Source organism: Puma concolor, chromosome C2, assembly GCF_028749965.1.
Source record: "Puma concolor isolate L17-30 chromosome C2, mPumCon1.1.hap2, whole genome shotgun sequence".
Taxonomy (NCBI): Eukaryota; Metazoa; Chordata; class Mammalia; order Carnivora; family Felidae; genus Puma; species Puma concolor.
In genome coordinates, this window is record NC_141675.1 from 104,211,720 (window position 1) to 104,228,590 (window position 16,871).

The following is a 16,871-nucleotide window of genomic DNA, read 5'->3' on the forward strand; positions in this document are numbered from 1 at the left end:
ATATTTTGATCAACTTTATGTCATAAATTTGACAACTTAGATGAGAGGGACACATTCCTCAAAAGACACAAATTACCACATTCACTCAACAGGAAATAGATAAACTTGAATAATCTTTTATCTATTAGGGAATTTGAATTCATAGCTAAAAACCTTCCAAATTATCAGTCATCAAGTATATTTGATGCATAAAACTCATAATAGAGTGGAATTCAAATGATATAAACTAGAGGCAAAAAATTGAAATATGTTTAGGGGTTAAGTGAATAATGTAGGTGAATGATGTAGGAAAAACTAAATGCCAAAATACAATCAAACTTTATTTTTACTGAACCATGCTATGTACAGAAATGTAACATAAACATATACAATAACAAAGATTTTATTTTATTTTGAAAATTAAATTTAAAGTCAATATATCATTGTTAATTATTATTTCCTATGTTTCTGTGGTTCTCTAAAGTCAGAAACCTGATTCTTTTTTCTTTTGTCCTTAGACACTAATATTTTTTGGATTTTTTATGGCATTATGGACAACTTCAAATATTTTACTTTGGCATTGGCATTTAGTTTTTTACCAGTTCATAATAGGAATAGTTATTGACAGAAGCTGTTACTTCCAAATATGGATAGAATTCTTATACAACATGCTCTTCCTTCCTCTCTCTTTACATTGGCGGCTCCTCATTGTTCAGTTCTCAGAATTAAAACGTTCTCTTCAGAGATGCTCTCTCTCTATTATTATTTCTCATTCTTCTATTTTCTTAATAATATTTGTTTTTTACTAGTAGCTATACTTTGTTAAGCTGATACTCATCTTTCCTACTCATCTGTAAGTTCCATGGAGGCAGGGACTCTGTTTTTCTCATTGTACACCAATGTCTAACTTGGTACCTATACACCAGTAGGAGCCCAATAGAATTGAAGAAAGAATGAATAAAATCCATGAAGCTCTGGTCAGAGGGCAGGACTGACAGCTCACATGTACACTTTTCTTGGTCAGTGATGATTTGAAACCCAGTTAAACTCCTATTCCAAATGGAGAAAGATAACAGAAAGTTTTTTAAATAACTTTTTGGAGGGCCTTACAGGAATTTAAATTGGACACATACTTTGAACAAACTCTTGACCTTTTAGAAGTATGTTCTATGGAGACTCACTATGCATACCTTTTAGAGCAGCAATTCCTTTCCTAGGCATGTAGCCTGAAGACGAAGTCAGATAAGTACTTAAACACGTGTGGAGATGCATTCTCATTACAATAATTATATGTAAAAATGAAAAACAGAACTCGGAGAATAGCTGAATACACTTTCAAATTATTTAAATAAATTCTAATGTCATCAGTGAATTGCTATGCAGGCATTAAAATTATAATATGTAACTGTATTTAGTTATAGTTTAAAAAAACAAGAAAAATAAACCCCCAATATATTAAGTGAAAAAAGTTTAAATAATATGTATAAAATACTCATTTCCTTTTTTGGTATAAAAGAAAGAACAAAACAATGGATGTATGCACATAGGCATGTCCAGAAAAATTTCTAGAAGGGGATATAGAAAGTTGCTCATAGTGACTGTCTCTGGCTAGTGAAGTATCTAAATTCTTTGTTATAGTTGTTTATTGTTATAAGGGATATGCATTCAATTTATAATAATTTTTAAAAGTAATAAAGGTAGGTCCTCTGGGAAAAAACACTTTTTAAGAAGATTCTTCTACTTCTATTAGGAATATATTTGATGTCCCATGGCTTTCAATCAGAAATTTCTTTCAATGAAGGGGTATTTCGTATTGATGAGACAGTAAAAATGCCTTTTAAAAAGTGGCTTTTACTTTTCTTTCAACATGTTCTAGAATATACTTATGCTTAAAAAAATTTTTTTTTAATTTTGTTTCACTGAGTATTAAGCATTGTTGGTGAAATTGTGACTTTGTTATTAGGCTCAGTTGGCGAACTTGATTTTGTTTTACATTTTACTACTTAGGCATTTGTTAAGCCAATTCAAATAACTAATTTTCATGGCACTACATTTGGTGTGCATGAACATAAGCTGTGGATAAGAGGTAAGCCACCATCCCACTAGCAAATGATTTAGATTGTCACCCTCCCAAATCATGTTATTTTCTTTAACATTTCCAGTAAGAGCCAGATTACTGAGCTATATCATAGTCCAGCGAGTTTATAGGTTCTCTCTTTGCACGAATCAATCCAAATAGTCTGATGGGGTCATCATGAACATTTTCCTCTACTTCCTGGCTCTCAAATGGGAAGTTGTCTACTGAAGTGGTGTTAGAAAGGATGGCATCTGCAGCACATAACTGGGTTTCTTCGTCCTTGTGTGACAGATCAGTATTCTGTTTCTTGGGCTTTCTGCGCTTCCTCTCAGAGTTGTGATCCACGAAGGAATAGAATACCTGTGCTTCCTCGGTTGTCTAAAAAGAAAGGCATGTTAATTTTTTTATCGTTAGCTCATTCTTTAACTTTGATGACTTCTGGGGATTTCTAAGGTCTATGAAAAACAAGCAGCTTGTTTTCTGGGCTCTGGCTACCTTGTTTTGCCAAATTTGGCAGTTAGGATGAAAACAAAAAACAATAGTCAGCTCAAGCCTCAAGACTTTTGAGATGAGATTTTTGTATGCATATTTTTATTTCTTTCTTATACACAAAATAGACATGAACATTTTAGATGGACCTTTATGTGCATCTCCCCCTGTCTTTACCTTATGTAGCTCTTGCCCTGTGTTGCTTTTACCAAGTGACAATACTCTAATTTGTTAAACCGGGAACAAGCATGATAGGAAGGAATTTAATGAACCTCAAAATGTACTTTACCCATGTTTAATAACTGGTCATTTGACGGTACCCATAAAAGTCCCCAATTTTTCTACTTTTGAGATTCAGGAGTATAAAGATTCAGAAGTATAAAGATAAGAGTATCCATTTATGTGAGTGGCATCTGGCAAGAATTACATTTTCCAACTTCCCCCTTTTATTTCCTCTTTGCCTTCCTTTCCCCAGATTCCCTTTGAGCTCATTTTAAGTTGTCCTTGGAGTATTCATTTGCATCCAAGAGGTCCTCTCTGGCCTAGACCAGGGTCAATACTAGAATAAGAAAAACAGAAGACTGCAGAAACTTGGGGGAACAAACAGGCTGAAGGCAAAACCTTGAATTTGGTGTTGGAAAGCCTAGGCTTGAATCCCTGCTCTATAACATGATCATGAGACTTTGGGCAATTTTAAAAAACTATTTGAGCCTCAATTTTCTTGCTTATAAATTGAGAGTACCTATCTCACAGGGTTCGGAAGAGATAATATATATGGAAGCTATAATCATTGTCCAAAGATAAGTTGGGGGATTATAGTTATTCGAAGTTGTAGGCTAAAACTGTAGGACAGCTATTGAATAAACCACAAATTTCTGTATTAAGGATTCACCTTTAAGAGTAGGCCAAAATTATATAAATTCATGGAGCATGGAGTAAGGAAGCGACACTCAGATTAACAGACCTTTGAATGTATTGGTAAGCATGTCCCTGTTGCACCCATTTTCATGCTAAGAATTACATGTTTTATCTTTGTTACCAGGCGGAAGAGATGGTTCTCTTTGCAACCTCTCTAGTATCTTTGACTTTTTGTTCCTAAAATAGTAATTCCTGGTAAATTGCAATGACTGCCTCACTGGTATCCTGGTTCTAGTCTCTTCCCTTTGCCAGTTAGCCTGTGTGCTATCTTCAGATTGTCTTCTTCAGGTGCAACTTTCATATTTTTCCCATTCTGTCTCCAAAATTTTAGCCTATAAAATCTGAATTTCATATTCTGACTTTCAAGGTCTTCCATGTTTGTACTTCACCTTTTTATTTTGATTCTCACTACCTGCCCCCTCCCCAAAAGTGTATTCCAGGGAAAGTGAACAATTTACTGCTTTCTGCACACACCTTGTACTTCTACTTCCTTTGCCTTTGCCCAAACAGAGAAGGAGACATCAGTGATGTTCAAAAATAACTAGAAGGCACTCAGTGATACAAAGGGATGGATATCTTTTTTGTCTGTCCAGCACTTTGTTCTATCATTTTTCTTTGATAAATTCCCCATTGTCCTTTGGGAAACTCTTTTCCTCTGGTCCGAGAGAGGCTGTCAATTACAGTGCTGTACCCCACTCCTAGGGCAAGACTAAGCATGTGACCCAGGCTGGAACCAATCATACCACAGAACAGAAGTTGGCAACAGAAGCTGGTCCAAGAATGGACATGTGATTTAAGCAGAGCTAATTATATGGCATCTTTGGGATTTATGTACAGATGTAGGAATAGAAAATGTGTTTTTTCCCTTGAGACTGGGAGGAAGAAAATCTGGATCTCCCCATGGCTTGCCCAGTCCATGGAAGAGTCCACTGGTAATAGAAGAGAAGGAAGTCATTAACCAAGAGAAGCAGGGAAGAGAAATGGAGAGAGTCCTCATATTCAGTCATCTCAAAAACAAAATACACCCTACATCTCCCAGTTACATGAGGCAGTAATTTCCCTTTTATGCTAAAGTCATTTGAATTTGGTTTCTGTACTTTTAACTGAAAGCATTCCAAATAATGTATGTCCAGTCAACAGTTGGTCAACTTTATCAAGCGCTAAAGAATTCAGAAAATGGGAGTCCCAAGAAAGGATCACAGATTGTACATGAAGAGTCACTTCTGGGGGTGCCTGGATGGCTCAGTTGGTTAAGCGTCTGACTCTTGATTTCGGTTCAGGTCATAATAGCACAGTTCATGAGTTTGTGAGTTTGAGCCCCACATTGGGCTCTGTGTTGATAAGATGGAGCCTTCTTGGGATTCTGTCTCCCTCTTTCTCTGTTCCTCCCCCACTTGTGCTCTCTGTCTCTAAGTAAATAAATAAACTTAAAAAAAATTAAAAATGATTCACTTGACTTCCAGAGTGTGGTTTCAGATGAATGGATGGGTGGGAATTATATAGCCAGGAGTAAAAGAATGTGTATCTATAGACACAGCAGAGGAGAGTAAGAATCAGTTTAGGGATTATAGAGAAACACAGGTTGATGGCAAATTTTGTTGGTTTGTTTGTTTTGTTTTTAAATATTGGGGTGATTTGTGCATATTAGTAGGTAAATAGTAATGATCCTTTAAAGAAAAAATGGAAAATGGAGACAAATTAAATAATTGAAGATGCAAGATCTTGAAAGGAGAAATGGTCATGAGCATAAATAAGGTATTGGCTTTGGAAAGGAAAGTAGATACTTCTGACGTAGGAGGGAAAGGCAACATCAGTGGGAAACTGTGACATGAAGAGAAGAGGAGCAAGCTCACACTGTGGTCCTTAATGTGTTTTAGGATATGGGAACTGTGTGGACTCTTTTTACTATTAGGTTTCCTGATGATCTCTTCCAAGTTAATGGTAGACTTGGGTATTAAAATTACAACTTCTGAACTGTATACATCATTTTAAAGGGCGAGGAGCTTGTTTCTTTTTCCAACAGACGCTTTATCCGTAATGCTTTCTGCATAATATTGTAGGCTCCTTATGCTTTTGTAATTGACCAAAGTTAACAAAGTAAGTATTGTAGTAGCAAATTGGGTAATGGTTTTGATGATAATGATCATTCTAATAAAATAGAATTGAACAAATATAAAGAAATTATATTTAATTTGTGAAACCAAATTTATGAGAAGGGCATAATAGAATAAAGGCTAACCTCTTTAGAACTGTCTTTAAATATATCATTTACAAAATAGCACACTGTTAAAGGCATTTTAAACTTGCCACAATTTCCACTTGAGTAAAAGCCAGATGTGGCACAATTCATATGTACTAAATAGCAACTTTTATTAAGAATTTTCTGTTCTTTGGGGGCACCTGGGTGGCTCTGTCAGTTGAGCAGCTGACTCTTGATCCTGCCTCAGGTCATGATCTCCCATTTAATGGGATCAGGCTTCACATCAGGCTCCATGCTGACAGAGGGTAGCCTGTTTGGGATTCTCCCTATCCCTCTCTCTGCCACTCCCCTGCTCATGCACACACACATTCTCTCTCCCCCAAAATAAATACACTTAAAAAATAATTTTTAGTTCTTTTATAGTTATGGTGCTTTGAATCTCTACATTTATGATGGTGTGGTTATATTTTAACCTTTGAGATATTTTCTTTTTATTATGGATTTAGCAGATCCTATTATAACATGAAGTTTTTTTTTTAAGTTTATTTATTTTGAGTGAGACAGAAAGCATGAGCTGGGGAGGGGCAGAGAGAGAGGGAGAGAGAGAATCCCAAGCAGGCTCTGCACCGTCAGCGTAGTGCCTGACTTGGGGCTCGAACTCACAACTGTGAGATCGTGACCTGAGCCAAAATCAAGAGTCAGGTGCTTAACCAATTGAGCCACCCAGGCACCCCAAAATGCACTTCTTCCTACCTTTTATTAAAAAAAAATTACCCTTAATTTAGCATCGGGTAACAGGTTTTGCATCAGAAGATGATTTCACATTTTGCTTAAACCTTACCACATCTTGGTTTCTTAAAAACTCCAAGAATTCTGATTTCTTAACTAATTCATAAAAGGAAAAAGAGAAAAACTCTGTATTAATGGGAGGTTTACAAGATATGACCCATCTTAGGGAGGAGAATACATTCTGTTATACAGGACTAAGTTTAGATCCTCTTTGTATGTAGTATCTGAGCACTTTAGAACATGTTTTTCATCCTTCTCAAGCCTCTGTCAAATGGGAGAAATAATGCTGCTTCCCTCATAAGACTCCAAGAAGATAATGCATGTAAAGCACATATGATAAGGTCTGACACATAATAGCTGCATTGGAAGTGCTGGGCCTATGACAATTTCTAGAGAGTAGCAAGAGAGCACAAAATTGAAGAGACAAAATCTGGGAGGAAAAAGAACTCTTTTAACTGAAATTTATGACATGTCAACAGCATGTAGACTAAGAATTGTGAATGGCTTTTGATGAAGTCAGTGCTATGTCTGAGGAGGTTGAACTGATTGTGGTATAAAAGGGAACAACTATCCATTTCTTCTTGGGTTTCCATATGTTCCTGCTTACACTTTGTCCTGCCTAACCCTATACAAGCTATGTGAAAATCTCTTGCCATTAGCCCACGCCCATAGAAAATATACTAAAATTTATACTCATTTGCCTTATAAAATAGAAGTATGGTCTTTTATATCCAGCTCATTTATCTTTTAAGTAAAGCCCTCTCTCTTTCTCTCTTCCTCCGTCCTCCCGCCTCTCTCTCCCTATCCCCTCCTCTCCTCCCCTTGCCCCCATAAATTCCTGACATCTAGGTCTTTTGAGCATTATATATGTGCCAACTTTTGTATTTATCTTTGTGACGCACATAATTTTTTTTCAATCTGAAAGAAAAAGCTTCATTGACTAAGAAGAGAACCACTTTTCCTTTCAATCTATTGCCTTTGTAATGGTACACAATTCTGACTTTTCAAGTGTGTTTCCAAGCACTGTTTGCTTTGCCTTTGAGGTTCCCTTTAGAGCTCAGGTCCCAGAGTTTGACGTTGATTCAGCCTGTAAAATCTCGGGCTGCTTCAGGTGTGAATCAGCATGTGCTGCTTTTGTGTTCTTGAAACATGTAGCTGTGCTGTGATCTAGGCTGAGCTTGATCCATAATACAGAAAACAAAGCTCACCTGTGCAGTTGCAGTGGCTTTTTGCAGTTCATTTGCAGATCTCTCAGGTCGTGCTTTCATTTGTTCATAACAATTTTCATCCACTGGTTCTGATGAGTTGAAAAGATCATGATTTACAGTGGAAAAATGAAAATGCTGGTGCCAATAAAAATACAACCCAAACATCATATAGCTGTAAATGTGAAACCCCCAAAAGTCATTTGATTTGTCATTTTTTGGAGATGCAAAAAAATAAGGAAGCACAAACCATTTTATGCTTCAGAATGTGGAGAAGTCTTTTGCCCTGCAGCATTACCAATAAGACAAAAGAAGGTCACTTAGGATAAGGACTAGATCATATTAATTTATGCCATTTCAGGACATGACAGGCTCAACTTAAACTACCATTTAGATGTTGGAGATCCCATGTGTTCTATTTAGCCATGATTGCAAATGGTGCACGGTGGTGGCACAGTATAGTGCACATGCACTGATGATTGAAATTTGGCAATTCTTTCCATAAGTGAGAAGTTTTACTTAAAGGCATTTTATTTATTTCTTATTTTTTTAAGTTTATTTATTTTGGAGTGGTGGGGCAGAGAGGAAGAGAGAGAGAGAGAGAGAGAGAGAATCTCAAGCAGGCACTATACTGTCAGTGCAGAGCATGACGCAAGGCTCAAACTCAGGAGCTGTGAAATTATGACCTGAGTCAAAGTCGGATGCTTAATGGACTGAGCCACCCAGGCACCCCATACTCAGAATCATTTTAAAACCTATGTCCTATTTTTTTATGTTTTTTTAATTCTTATTTAATTTATTTTTTTCAACTTTTAAAAAAATGTTTATTTTTTGAGAGAGGGAGAGAGAGAGTGAGAGAGAGAGAGAGAGAGAGAGCAGGGGAGGGGCAGAGAGAGAGGGAGACAGAATCCCAGGCAGGCTCCATGCTGTCAGCACAGAGACTGACGTGGGGCTTGAACCCATGAACCATGAGATCATGACCTGAGCCGAAACCAAGAGCTGGACGCTTAACCAACTGAGCCACCCAGGCACCCCTTTAATTTATTTTTTTTTTTTATTTTTTTTTTTTTAAATTTTTTTTTTTAACGTTTATTCATTTTTTTGGGACAGAGAGAGACAGAGCATGAACGGGGGAGGGACAGAGAGAGAGGGAGACACAGAATCGGAAACAGGCTCCAGGCTCTGAGCCGTCAGCCCAGAGCCCGACGCGGGGCTCGAACTCACGGACCGCGAGATCGTGACCTGGCTGAAGTCGGATGCTTAACCGACTGCGCCACCCAGGCGCCCCTATTTTTTTAATTTATATCCAAGTTAGTTAGCATCTAGTGCAACAATGATTTCAGGAGTAGATTCCTTAATGCCCCTTAGCCCATCCCCCCTCCCACAACCCCTCTAGTAACCCCGTTTGTTCTCCATATTTAAGAGTCTCTTATGTTTTTGTCCCTCTCCATGTTTTAAAATTTTTTTTTTTTCAACGTTTATTTATTTTTGGGACAGAGAGAGACAGAGCATGAACGGGGGAGGTGCAGAGAGAGAGGGAGACACAGAATCGGAAACAGGCTCCAGGCTCTGAGCTACCAGCCCAGAGCCCGACGCGGGGCTCGAACTCACAGAACGCGAGATCGTGACCTGGCTGAAGTCGGACGCTTAACCGACTGCGCCACCCAGGCGCCCCTCCATGTTTTTATATTATTCTTGCTTCCCTTATGCTCATCTGTTTTGTATCTTAAAGTCTTCATATGAGTGCAGTCATATGATATTTGTCTTTCTCTGACTAATTTCACTTAGCATAATATCCTCCAGTTCCATCCACGTAGTTGCAAATGGCAAGATTTCATTCTTTTTGATTGCCGAGTAATACTCCACTGTATATACACATACACCACGTCTTTATCCATTCATCCATTGATGGACATTTGGGCTCTTTCCTTACTTTGGCTATTGTTGATAGTGCTGCTATAAACGTTGGGGTGCATGTGCCCCTTCGAAATCTATGTCCTATTTTTGAAAAAGAATGTTTAGATTATGACTTTTGTCCCATATATCCGTGACAGTTCAGCCAGGCTGTTTTGAGGGTATGGAACTATGAAATGCTGGTCCTAAGTACTTAGAGTTTTTGTGCAACAGCCAGCAGACCTGTGCTCATTTCATCCTGTAGGGACATGCATAATAAATTATCCATCCCTTTCTTTCCCCCCAGATAGGCCTATATGAAAGGGAAAAGAAAGAGGGAAAGAGTGACTTGTAGGATGGCCTGTCACCTGACAGAAATGTGGACTGCACCACTTTTATCCCACAGAAAGAAAGATACATTTACTAATATAATGCAAGTTATCTTACAATCATTCAACCATTTCTGAAAAGCAACACAGAGGACCAAAGAATGGTCCATGGAAAACATGCATGACAATCACCTGGAGATTTGTCAACTAGCAAATTCCTAAACCATATTCTGGCCCTACTAAATCAGAGCCTGTGGGGTGGCACCTGTGTTCCCTTAGATACAGAAATTGCAGATATGGTGGGCTTTGCACCACCCGAGTGCATGAGAATTGAAACCTCAGATATTATAGGTGGGTACCACGATTCTGCAAGGTGAAACAGGAGGGCAAATTATAGGATAGTCCTAAAAAGTAGTTTTGAGTTCTCAGAGTATAGAGACTAGAAGACACTTTACAAAGAAGGGAAAGACAAAGATTAAATAATATCTTGAAGCCTTTAATAGTCTCACATTCCTAACTTTAGGAGAATTGCATGGTGTTTTGATACACAGAGATTCAGAGAGTTTAGTCCATTCCTGGAAATCTCTGTTAACCCCTAACTTTCCTATCATGAATTAAGTGAAGGACTTGTAGGGCCAGGATGGCGTTAAATACTAGCATTTACCCTTATGGCTTCTCTAATCAGAGCTCTGGGATCAGATCATTGTTATCTGTTTTAAGGAGTTTAGTGGCATTTTGTTTTGGAGTGGTTGGGATGTTTCAAGGAATACGGGAAGCTGGGAATTGAAAAGTACTTGTTACCTAAGAACAAAAAAAATATAACCCACTCAGTGGCGATGTAGCTCTTTTCTTTCTCCATTTGCCCTCAACGTAGCCCGAGATTCTCTACTTAACCTGAGCAGATAAAATACAGGAAACCAGAGTACGTGTTCATTGTTCCAGATTATTCAGCGTAGATTTGCTTTTGTAGACAGTGCCAAGCACTGTTTCCCTGAGCTATTTTCTGTTCTAGAAATAGCTTTATTTCATAGAATTGTGTGTGTCAAAATTCATAGTAACAGGGTCTTCCTGTATTCACATTTCTTCTAGAGTAAAACAAAGAGAATATAGAAAAACAGGATGTTGACTTACGCTGAGTATTTCAACACAATTTACAATATGTAGCTTTGGAAATATATACTAAATAAAATGCTAAATATTGTTGAATTTATGGTTGCCATTTGGGAAGTTTAAATGTGACTGCAACCAAAAATAAGCCACCTCAAAATGCTGTGGGAGTAAGGGGAGGGATATTAATTTGTAGATAAATATAATTTCTGGAAACATAAAACTTACCTGGGACCACATCATCTAAGTTACCATAAATTGGTGTGTCTTCAATATAATACTCATCCTCCCTATAATAATGAAAAATAATTTATCTTATTAGAATCCACTTTATACACAGTTCTTAACTGGTTTCTCAGCTAAATTCAATATATGATTATATGTTCTTGTTTAACCTCAGCCAACCACAGTAGATATATTTATGATGCAAGAGCACATGTGTGCCTGCGTGCCTGTGTGTGTGTACATTTGAACAGGGTTTGTTTGGACTGTTCAGATAATAACAGCAAATACTTATTTAGCACTTAATGGTTGTCAGATGTTACTGGAACTGCAAGTTCATTTATTCATTTATTCCATGCTCAAAACAATCTGACCAGATAGGCACTATAGCATTCCCATTTAATAGATAAGGAACTTGAGGCACAAAGAAGTCCTATGATGTGAAGGTGAGAAGACTAGTCAGTGTCAGAGCTGTGACTAGAACCTAGGTTATCCATGGTCTTAATTATACATTATACTGCCTGTTTACGTCCCCAGACTATTACTCTGAATCATCTGCTGAAACTGTGTTTACTAAATACTAATTGACAGTGATGCTTAGGAAATAAAAGGCCGAAGAAATATTGTAGAGTCAGGTTGGAAGGTGTAGCAAAATGATGGATTCACCTATTCTATCCAGATGTTGTGCTAAATGTTTAAATACATTATACCGAAGTTCTAGGGAAATTCTGCAGAAATATTATTTCCCACTTTACAGACGGGAAGTCTGAGAATCCGCTAGATTAACATTATTTTCCCTAGCCTTATGTGAAATGCCAGCAATAAGTACCAGTTCTGAAAGCTTTTCTTTATGCCAGTGCTCATTCAACCCTCAGAACAATTCTGAGATGCTGTTTCTTTTTAAATCCCCACTGTGCATACAAGGAATTTGCAACTCCTAGAGTTAAAGTGGCCAAAGACAAGGATAGTAACTCGCAGTGCAAGTCTGGTCCAAAAGCCCTAAATATTATTTGCTCTTGATGTTTGATTAAATTTCCTTACAGCTTCATCTGACTAATCCTTTTAGGATTAGAGTAGACATCTTACCATTGTCACCAGACAGTGACAATGGCCCTGGTGACCACCTTTCACAATGGCAGGCTGGCAACAGAGGAACATATCAGGCAGTGAGAGTGGCATTTCATAAAATAGTAGCAACTGCTTTAACTTTGAGATTACATATCATCATGAGCTGGAGGGAACTGCATGAAAAGAAAAAAAGAACACTTAACTGATCTCAAGGCATAACACCTATATTACTCCCTATGCTTCTGAAAGAAGGCACAGTATATGTAAATAGTAAGTAGGTGTCCTAAAAAAAAAATCAAATGATACCTGTATGAAATGGTTTGAAAAGTCCAGATGCTGGCATGTTTTTCTCTTATCTGATAACAAAGGAACTCATCTGTAACCTTTCCTTCCATCAGTAATTCAATACAGCTTAATACTGGGATATGGAGTAGTCCCTGTTCATGGTTTTTCTCTGGCTATGCAGAGAATATAATAGCAAAAGGTGAGGAATTTTTAATAAGACAATCCATCCATTTTCCTAGCTTACACAGATAGCAGATACAACCTGCAAATGATAAATCATGTCCAAAAAATGAATATCATTTCATTCCCTATGAATGAAAATAAGATGTGATTTATAATGCAATGCCCTATGTCTACAGGCAGGTCTCAAATGATTAATCATCTGAAATAAACTATTACAAAGGAACAGTTGCCTAACCAACAAATTAAAAAATATATTTTTACTTGGCAATGCCAAATAGCTCCAGCATATTGAAAATATCTAATAAACTCTAAGCACAAATATTTGGCAGTGTTTTATGTAGAAGATCAACTACTATTAAAAATAGATTAATAAAGTCATATCCTAGAGGCTAGTCCATTGTTCTGAACATGTCTGAAATGGTCCTCTGACAAATAGGCACATTTACTGACACTCTAACGCCTAAAGTAATGTTAATGATATCTTTTACTGGGGGCCAAATTTCTACTTTAGCATATATTTTCTGTATTCCCTATTTTTAAAGTTTTAATTTCATCATTATTTTATTGTGAAGAAGTCCTTTTAGAAAGGTGGTTGAATACTTTATTATCTAAGTAGATTAAATAAGTAAATTCCGTTTCTAAAAAAATCAGTACTTCCATCTGAGTGACTTTGGACATAAATTCTCTAAGTTTCAATTTCCTTATTTATAAAACAAGTTTATTAAACTATTTAATCACTATTTTTCTTTTCAGCTCTGAAATTCTATGATATGAATGTAGGGTTTCAACATCCGAATAAAAATGGAAGATATTTCTTTTTTTTTTTTTTTAATTTTTTTTTTCTTCAACGTTTTTATTTATTTTTGGGACAGAGAGAGACAGAGCATGAACGGGGGAGGGGCAGAGAGAGAGGGAGACACAGAATCGGAAACAGGCTCCAGGCTCTGAGCCATCAGCCCAGAGCCCCACGCGGGGCTCGAACTCACGGACCGCAAGATCGTGACCTGGCTGAAATCGGACGCTTAACCGACTGCGCCACCCAGGCGCCCCAGATATTTCTATAAAACTAAATAAAGCTATTTTAAGGGGCCAGAAAGTTGTGACGTTGCAAAAAGAGCAAGCTTAGGGGTCTATCAGGAATTTTGCTAAGTGTTACCTTGATTTGCTTGGTAGGCATTTCTTCAAATTGTCAGATATATATATGTTAGGCTCCATTAGTGTGTAACGTTTTTGAAAGCCATAAGAGGAGATAAAACTACTTTATGGAATGAGTATAGATAGAGAAGAGTTTCATGAGATTAGTCCAGAACACTCTGATGTCAAAGGTTCAGGAATCAGCAGAGGAGAAGGAGCCGCTGGTAAGAAGGAAAATCAAAGATGGAGGTGGGGGGGGGGGCACCCAGAGCCTAGAGAAGTAAGTGTCTCAAGAAGGAGAGAGCATCGATGTATCAAATGCTACAGATGGACTGCATACAATGACACTAACATTTGGCCATGTGGATTTCACTGGTGACCCTGACAAGAGCCGAGTTGGTAGATTACTGAGGGCAGAAAATTGAATAGAGTAGGTTCAGGAAAGAAGAGAAGAGGAGGAGAAGCCAGAAAATGCAGAGAGAACATAGATGGAACTTTCATGTTTTGCGGTAAAAGGTGCAGAGCAATGAGGATGTAGCAATCTAGTATCAAGTATCTAGTATCTAGTATCAAGGAAGCTTTTCTTGTTTTCTTTTCTTTCCTTTTTTTTTTTTTTTTTTGAATGAGACAATACTCTTTATACATTGAAGGGAATAATACAAAAAGAAGAAGCAATGATACAGGAGGAAAAAGGGAAAGTTGCTGAAGGGATGGGTCCTGAGTACATGCTTACTGAATTTTTACTTTCTTTGCCAGGGACTGTGCCATGGCTGTAGCTGTCTTGAACTTGGGGTGAGAGGACCAAGCATAGACCCCTGGTCCTGGGGAATAGTATAAACCTTAGCAGTGGTTTTGTACAGTTAGAGACTAACAAGTGAATCCAGTGGTATTCCCTGTGAAGGGGATGGTCAATGGATTCTCAGAGCAGTGATATCTAATACTAAATTTTTATTCTCTTGCTCAGTGTTCCAATTTTCTTCTAAAATATCCATTCTTTGTAGCCTATTAAAGATACAGCACTTGTATTGCCAGTGCTTTGGAGCACTTGAAAAGAAGGATCTTTCACCACGTTTTTGGGGAATGGACAATAGAAAGATCTGCCAGCATGAAGAATTTTAAAGATATGGGGAAAGACACCTAGAGCAGTGACACAGAGCTAAGTGTGACAAAAGGACAATCAAGAATAAGATTTGATTTTGGGGGGGGGCTGGGTGGCTCAGTTGGTTGAGCGTCCGACTTCAGCTCAGGTCATGATCTCACGGCTTGTGAGTTAGAGCCCCACGTCGGGCTCTGTGCTGACAGTTCAGAGCCTGGAGCCTGCATCAGATTCTGTGTCTCCCTCTCTCTCTCTGCCCCTCCCCTGGTCACACTCTGTCTCTCTCTCTCTCTCTCTCAAAAGTAAATAAAAATATTTTAAAAATTAATAAAGAATAAGACTTTTGAAACCTATCTGTACTTCTCAAGGATTTTTTTTTATTAAGTTTATTTATTTCTTTGGAAAGAGAGATAGAGACCGCATGAGTAGGGGAGGGGCAAAGAGAGAGGGAGAGAGAGAATCCCAAGCAGGCTTCCTGCTGCCAGTGCAGAGCCCAACGTGGGGCTCAAACTCACAAAATTGTGAGATCAGGAACTGAGCTGAAACCAAGAGTTGGGTGCTTAATGGACTGAGCCACCCAGGCGCCCCTCAAGAATTCTTAGGAAGAAATTCTTAAGAAGGGTTAGAGCATGGCTTACAGTTATTTGTACATTAAAACTAATAAACAGAAGGCTGGAAAATGTGGAGCTATTTTGGTTACAAGTGTGGCAGTGATCACAATGAGGGCCTCAACTCCCTATCCACTTTGATGTCTGGGAAGGCTACTCAGAAGTTCTCTTGTCACAAGGATCCTCCCTCTTGAGAATGGATGAGAACAGCTAAAACCAGAAGTCTGGTCCCAGGCACTAGGTTAGTGTATTTAGTAAAGAGGGAAAGTGAATGGAGCCTGCAGAGCCCCAGAAATCCAAGAAGTCATCTTAAGATGGAAGAACGGCTGAGATGAGACCTGTTTTGTCATAAAATCATGTTTCAGTGTCACCCAGAAGCAGACCGTGCAAAAAGCTGCTGAGAATCTGTCCTAAGTTTTTTGCAACAGACTCTGAAACTAAGGAGTCATGATGTGTTTAAAGTAGTCATAAACCTGAACTGATTTCTGAAATTAGAGGGTGAATATACTGTAAACGGGCAGGAATTTTCTTAGACCTTAATTTTCATCTGATAAAGCAGTACCTTTGTTTTTAAATCAACTCTGCTTTGTATGGAAAGCATTATATTATAATCTGTATTTTTCAGATGATACAGCTGAAGTTCACCAATGCTCATTTTCCCAAGACTACAAGCCTAGTAATTACAAGAGTTTGATTCAAATCCAGAATTGTCTAGATCTCAAATCCATGATATACCCACTGTATAATACTTCTAACACAGATCAAAAGACCAGAATTGTGTAGAATTCTATTTTAAAATTTTTTTTTTCAACGTTTTTATTTATTTTTGGGACAGAGAGAGACAGAGCATGAACGGGGGAGGGGCAGAGAGAGAGGGAGACACAGAATCGGAAACAGGCTCCAGGCTCCGAGCCATCAGCCCAGAGCCTGACGCGGGGCTCGAACTCACGGACCGCGAGATCGTGACCTGGCTGAAGTCGGACACTTAACCGACTGCGCCACCCAGGCGCCCCTAGAATTCTATTTTAAAGGAAAAATAAAGTGGACCAGAGGTAAATGCCAGGATGTGTGTATATGACTTTCTGTTAAATATAGATGCTACACGGTCTTTAAAGTGATCACATTTTTGACCTACTAGTGCAGGAAGGGCAGGGATTTGGGGAAGCAGGAAGACAAGATCAGAGAAGCAGAGTTCTTTCCCTTCTAGCATGGCTTCCCACCCAAACCACTGTTGGGTAGGGGTGGAAAGAGGGTGCAGTGGGGGAGCCCTAGCCTCAAACCATCTAAGA

General features: G+C 38.2%; 1 protein-coding gene across 3 annotated transcripts in view; it reads right to left on the reverse strand.

Annotated features, from left to right (window-relative positions):
* Window positions 1-299: 299 nt before the first annotated feature.
* Window positions 300-16,871, reverse strand: part of TRAT1 (T cell receptor associated transmembrane adaptor 1) — a 39,933-nt gene continuing 23,361 nt past the window's right edge. For all 3 annotated transcript variants that reach the window (XM_086675500.1, XM_025913984.2, XM_086675501.1), the window contains 3 exons: window positions 11,215-11,276; window positions 7,661-7,749; window positions 300-2,434 (listed from right to left, as the gene is read on the reverse strand). In XM_086675500.1, coding sequence (XP_086531626.1) covers window positions 2,153-2,434; window positions 7,661-7,749; window positions 11,215-11,276 — 433 coding nt within the window. In that variant the 3' untranslated portion in view covers window positions 300-2,152. The remainder of the gene's footprint in view (window positions 2,435-7,660; window positions 7,750-11,214; window positions 11,277-16,871) is intronic.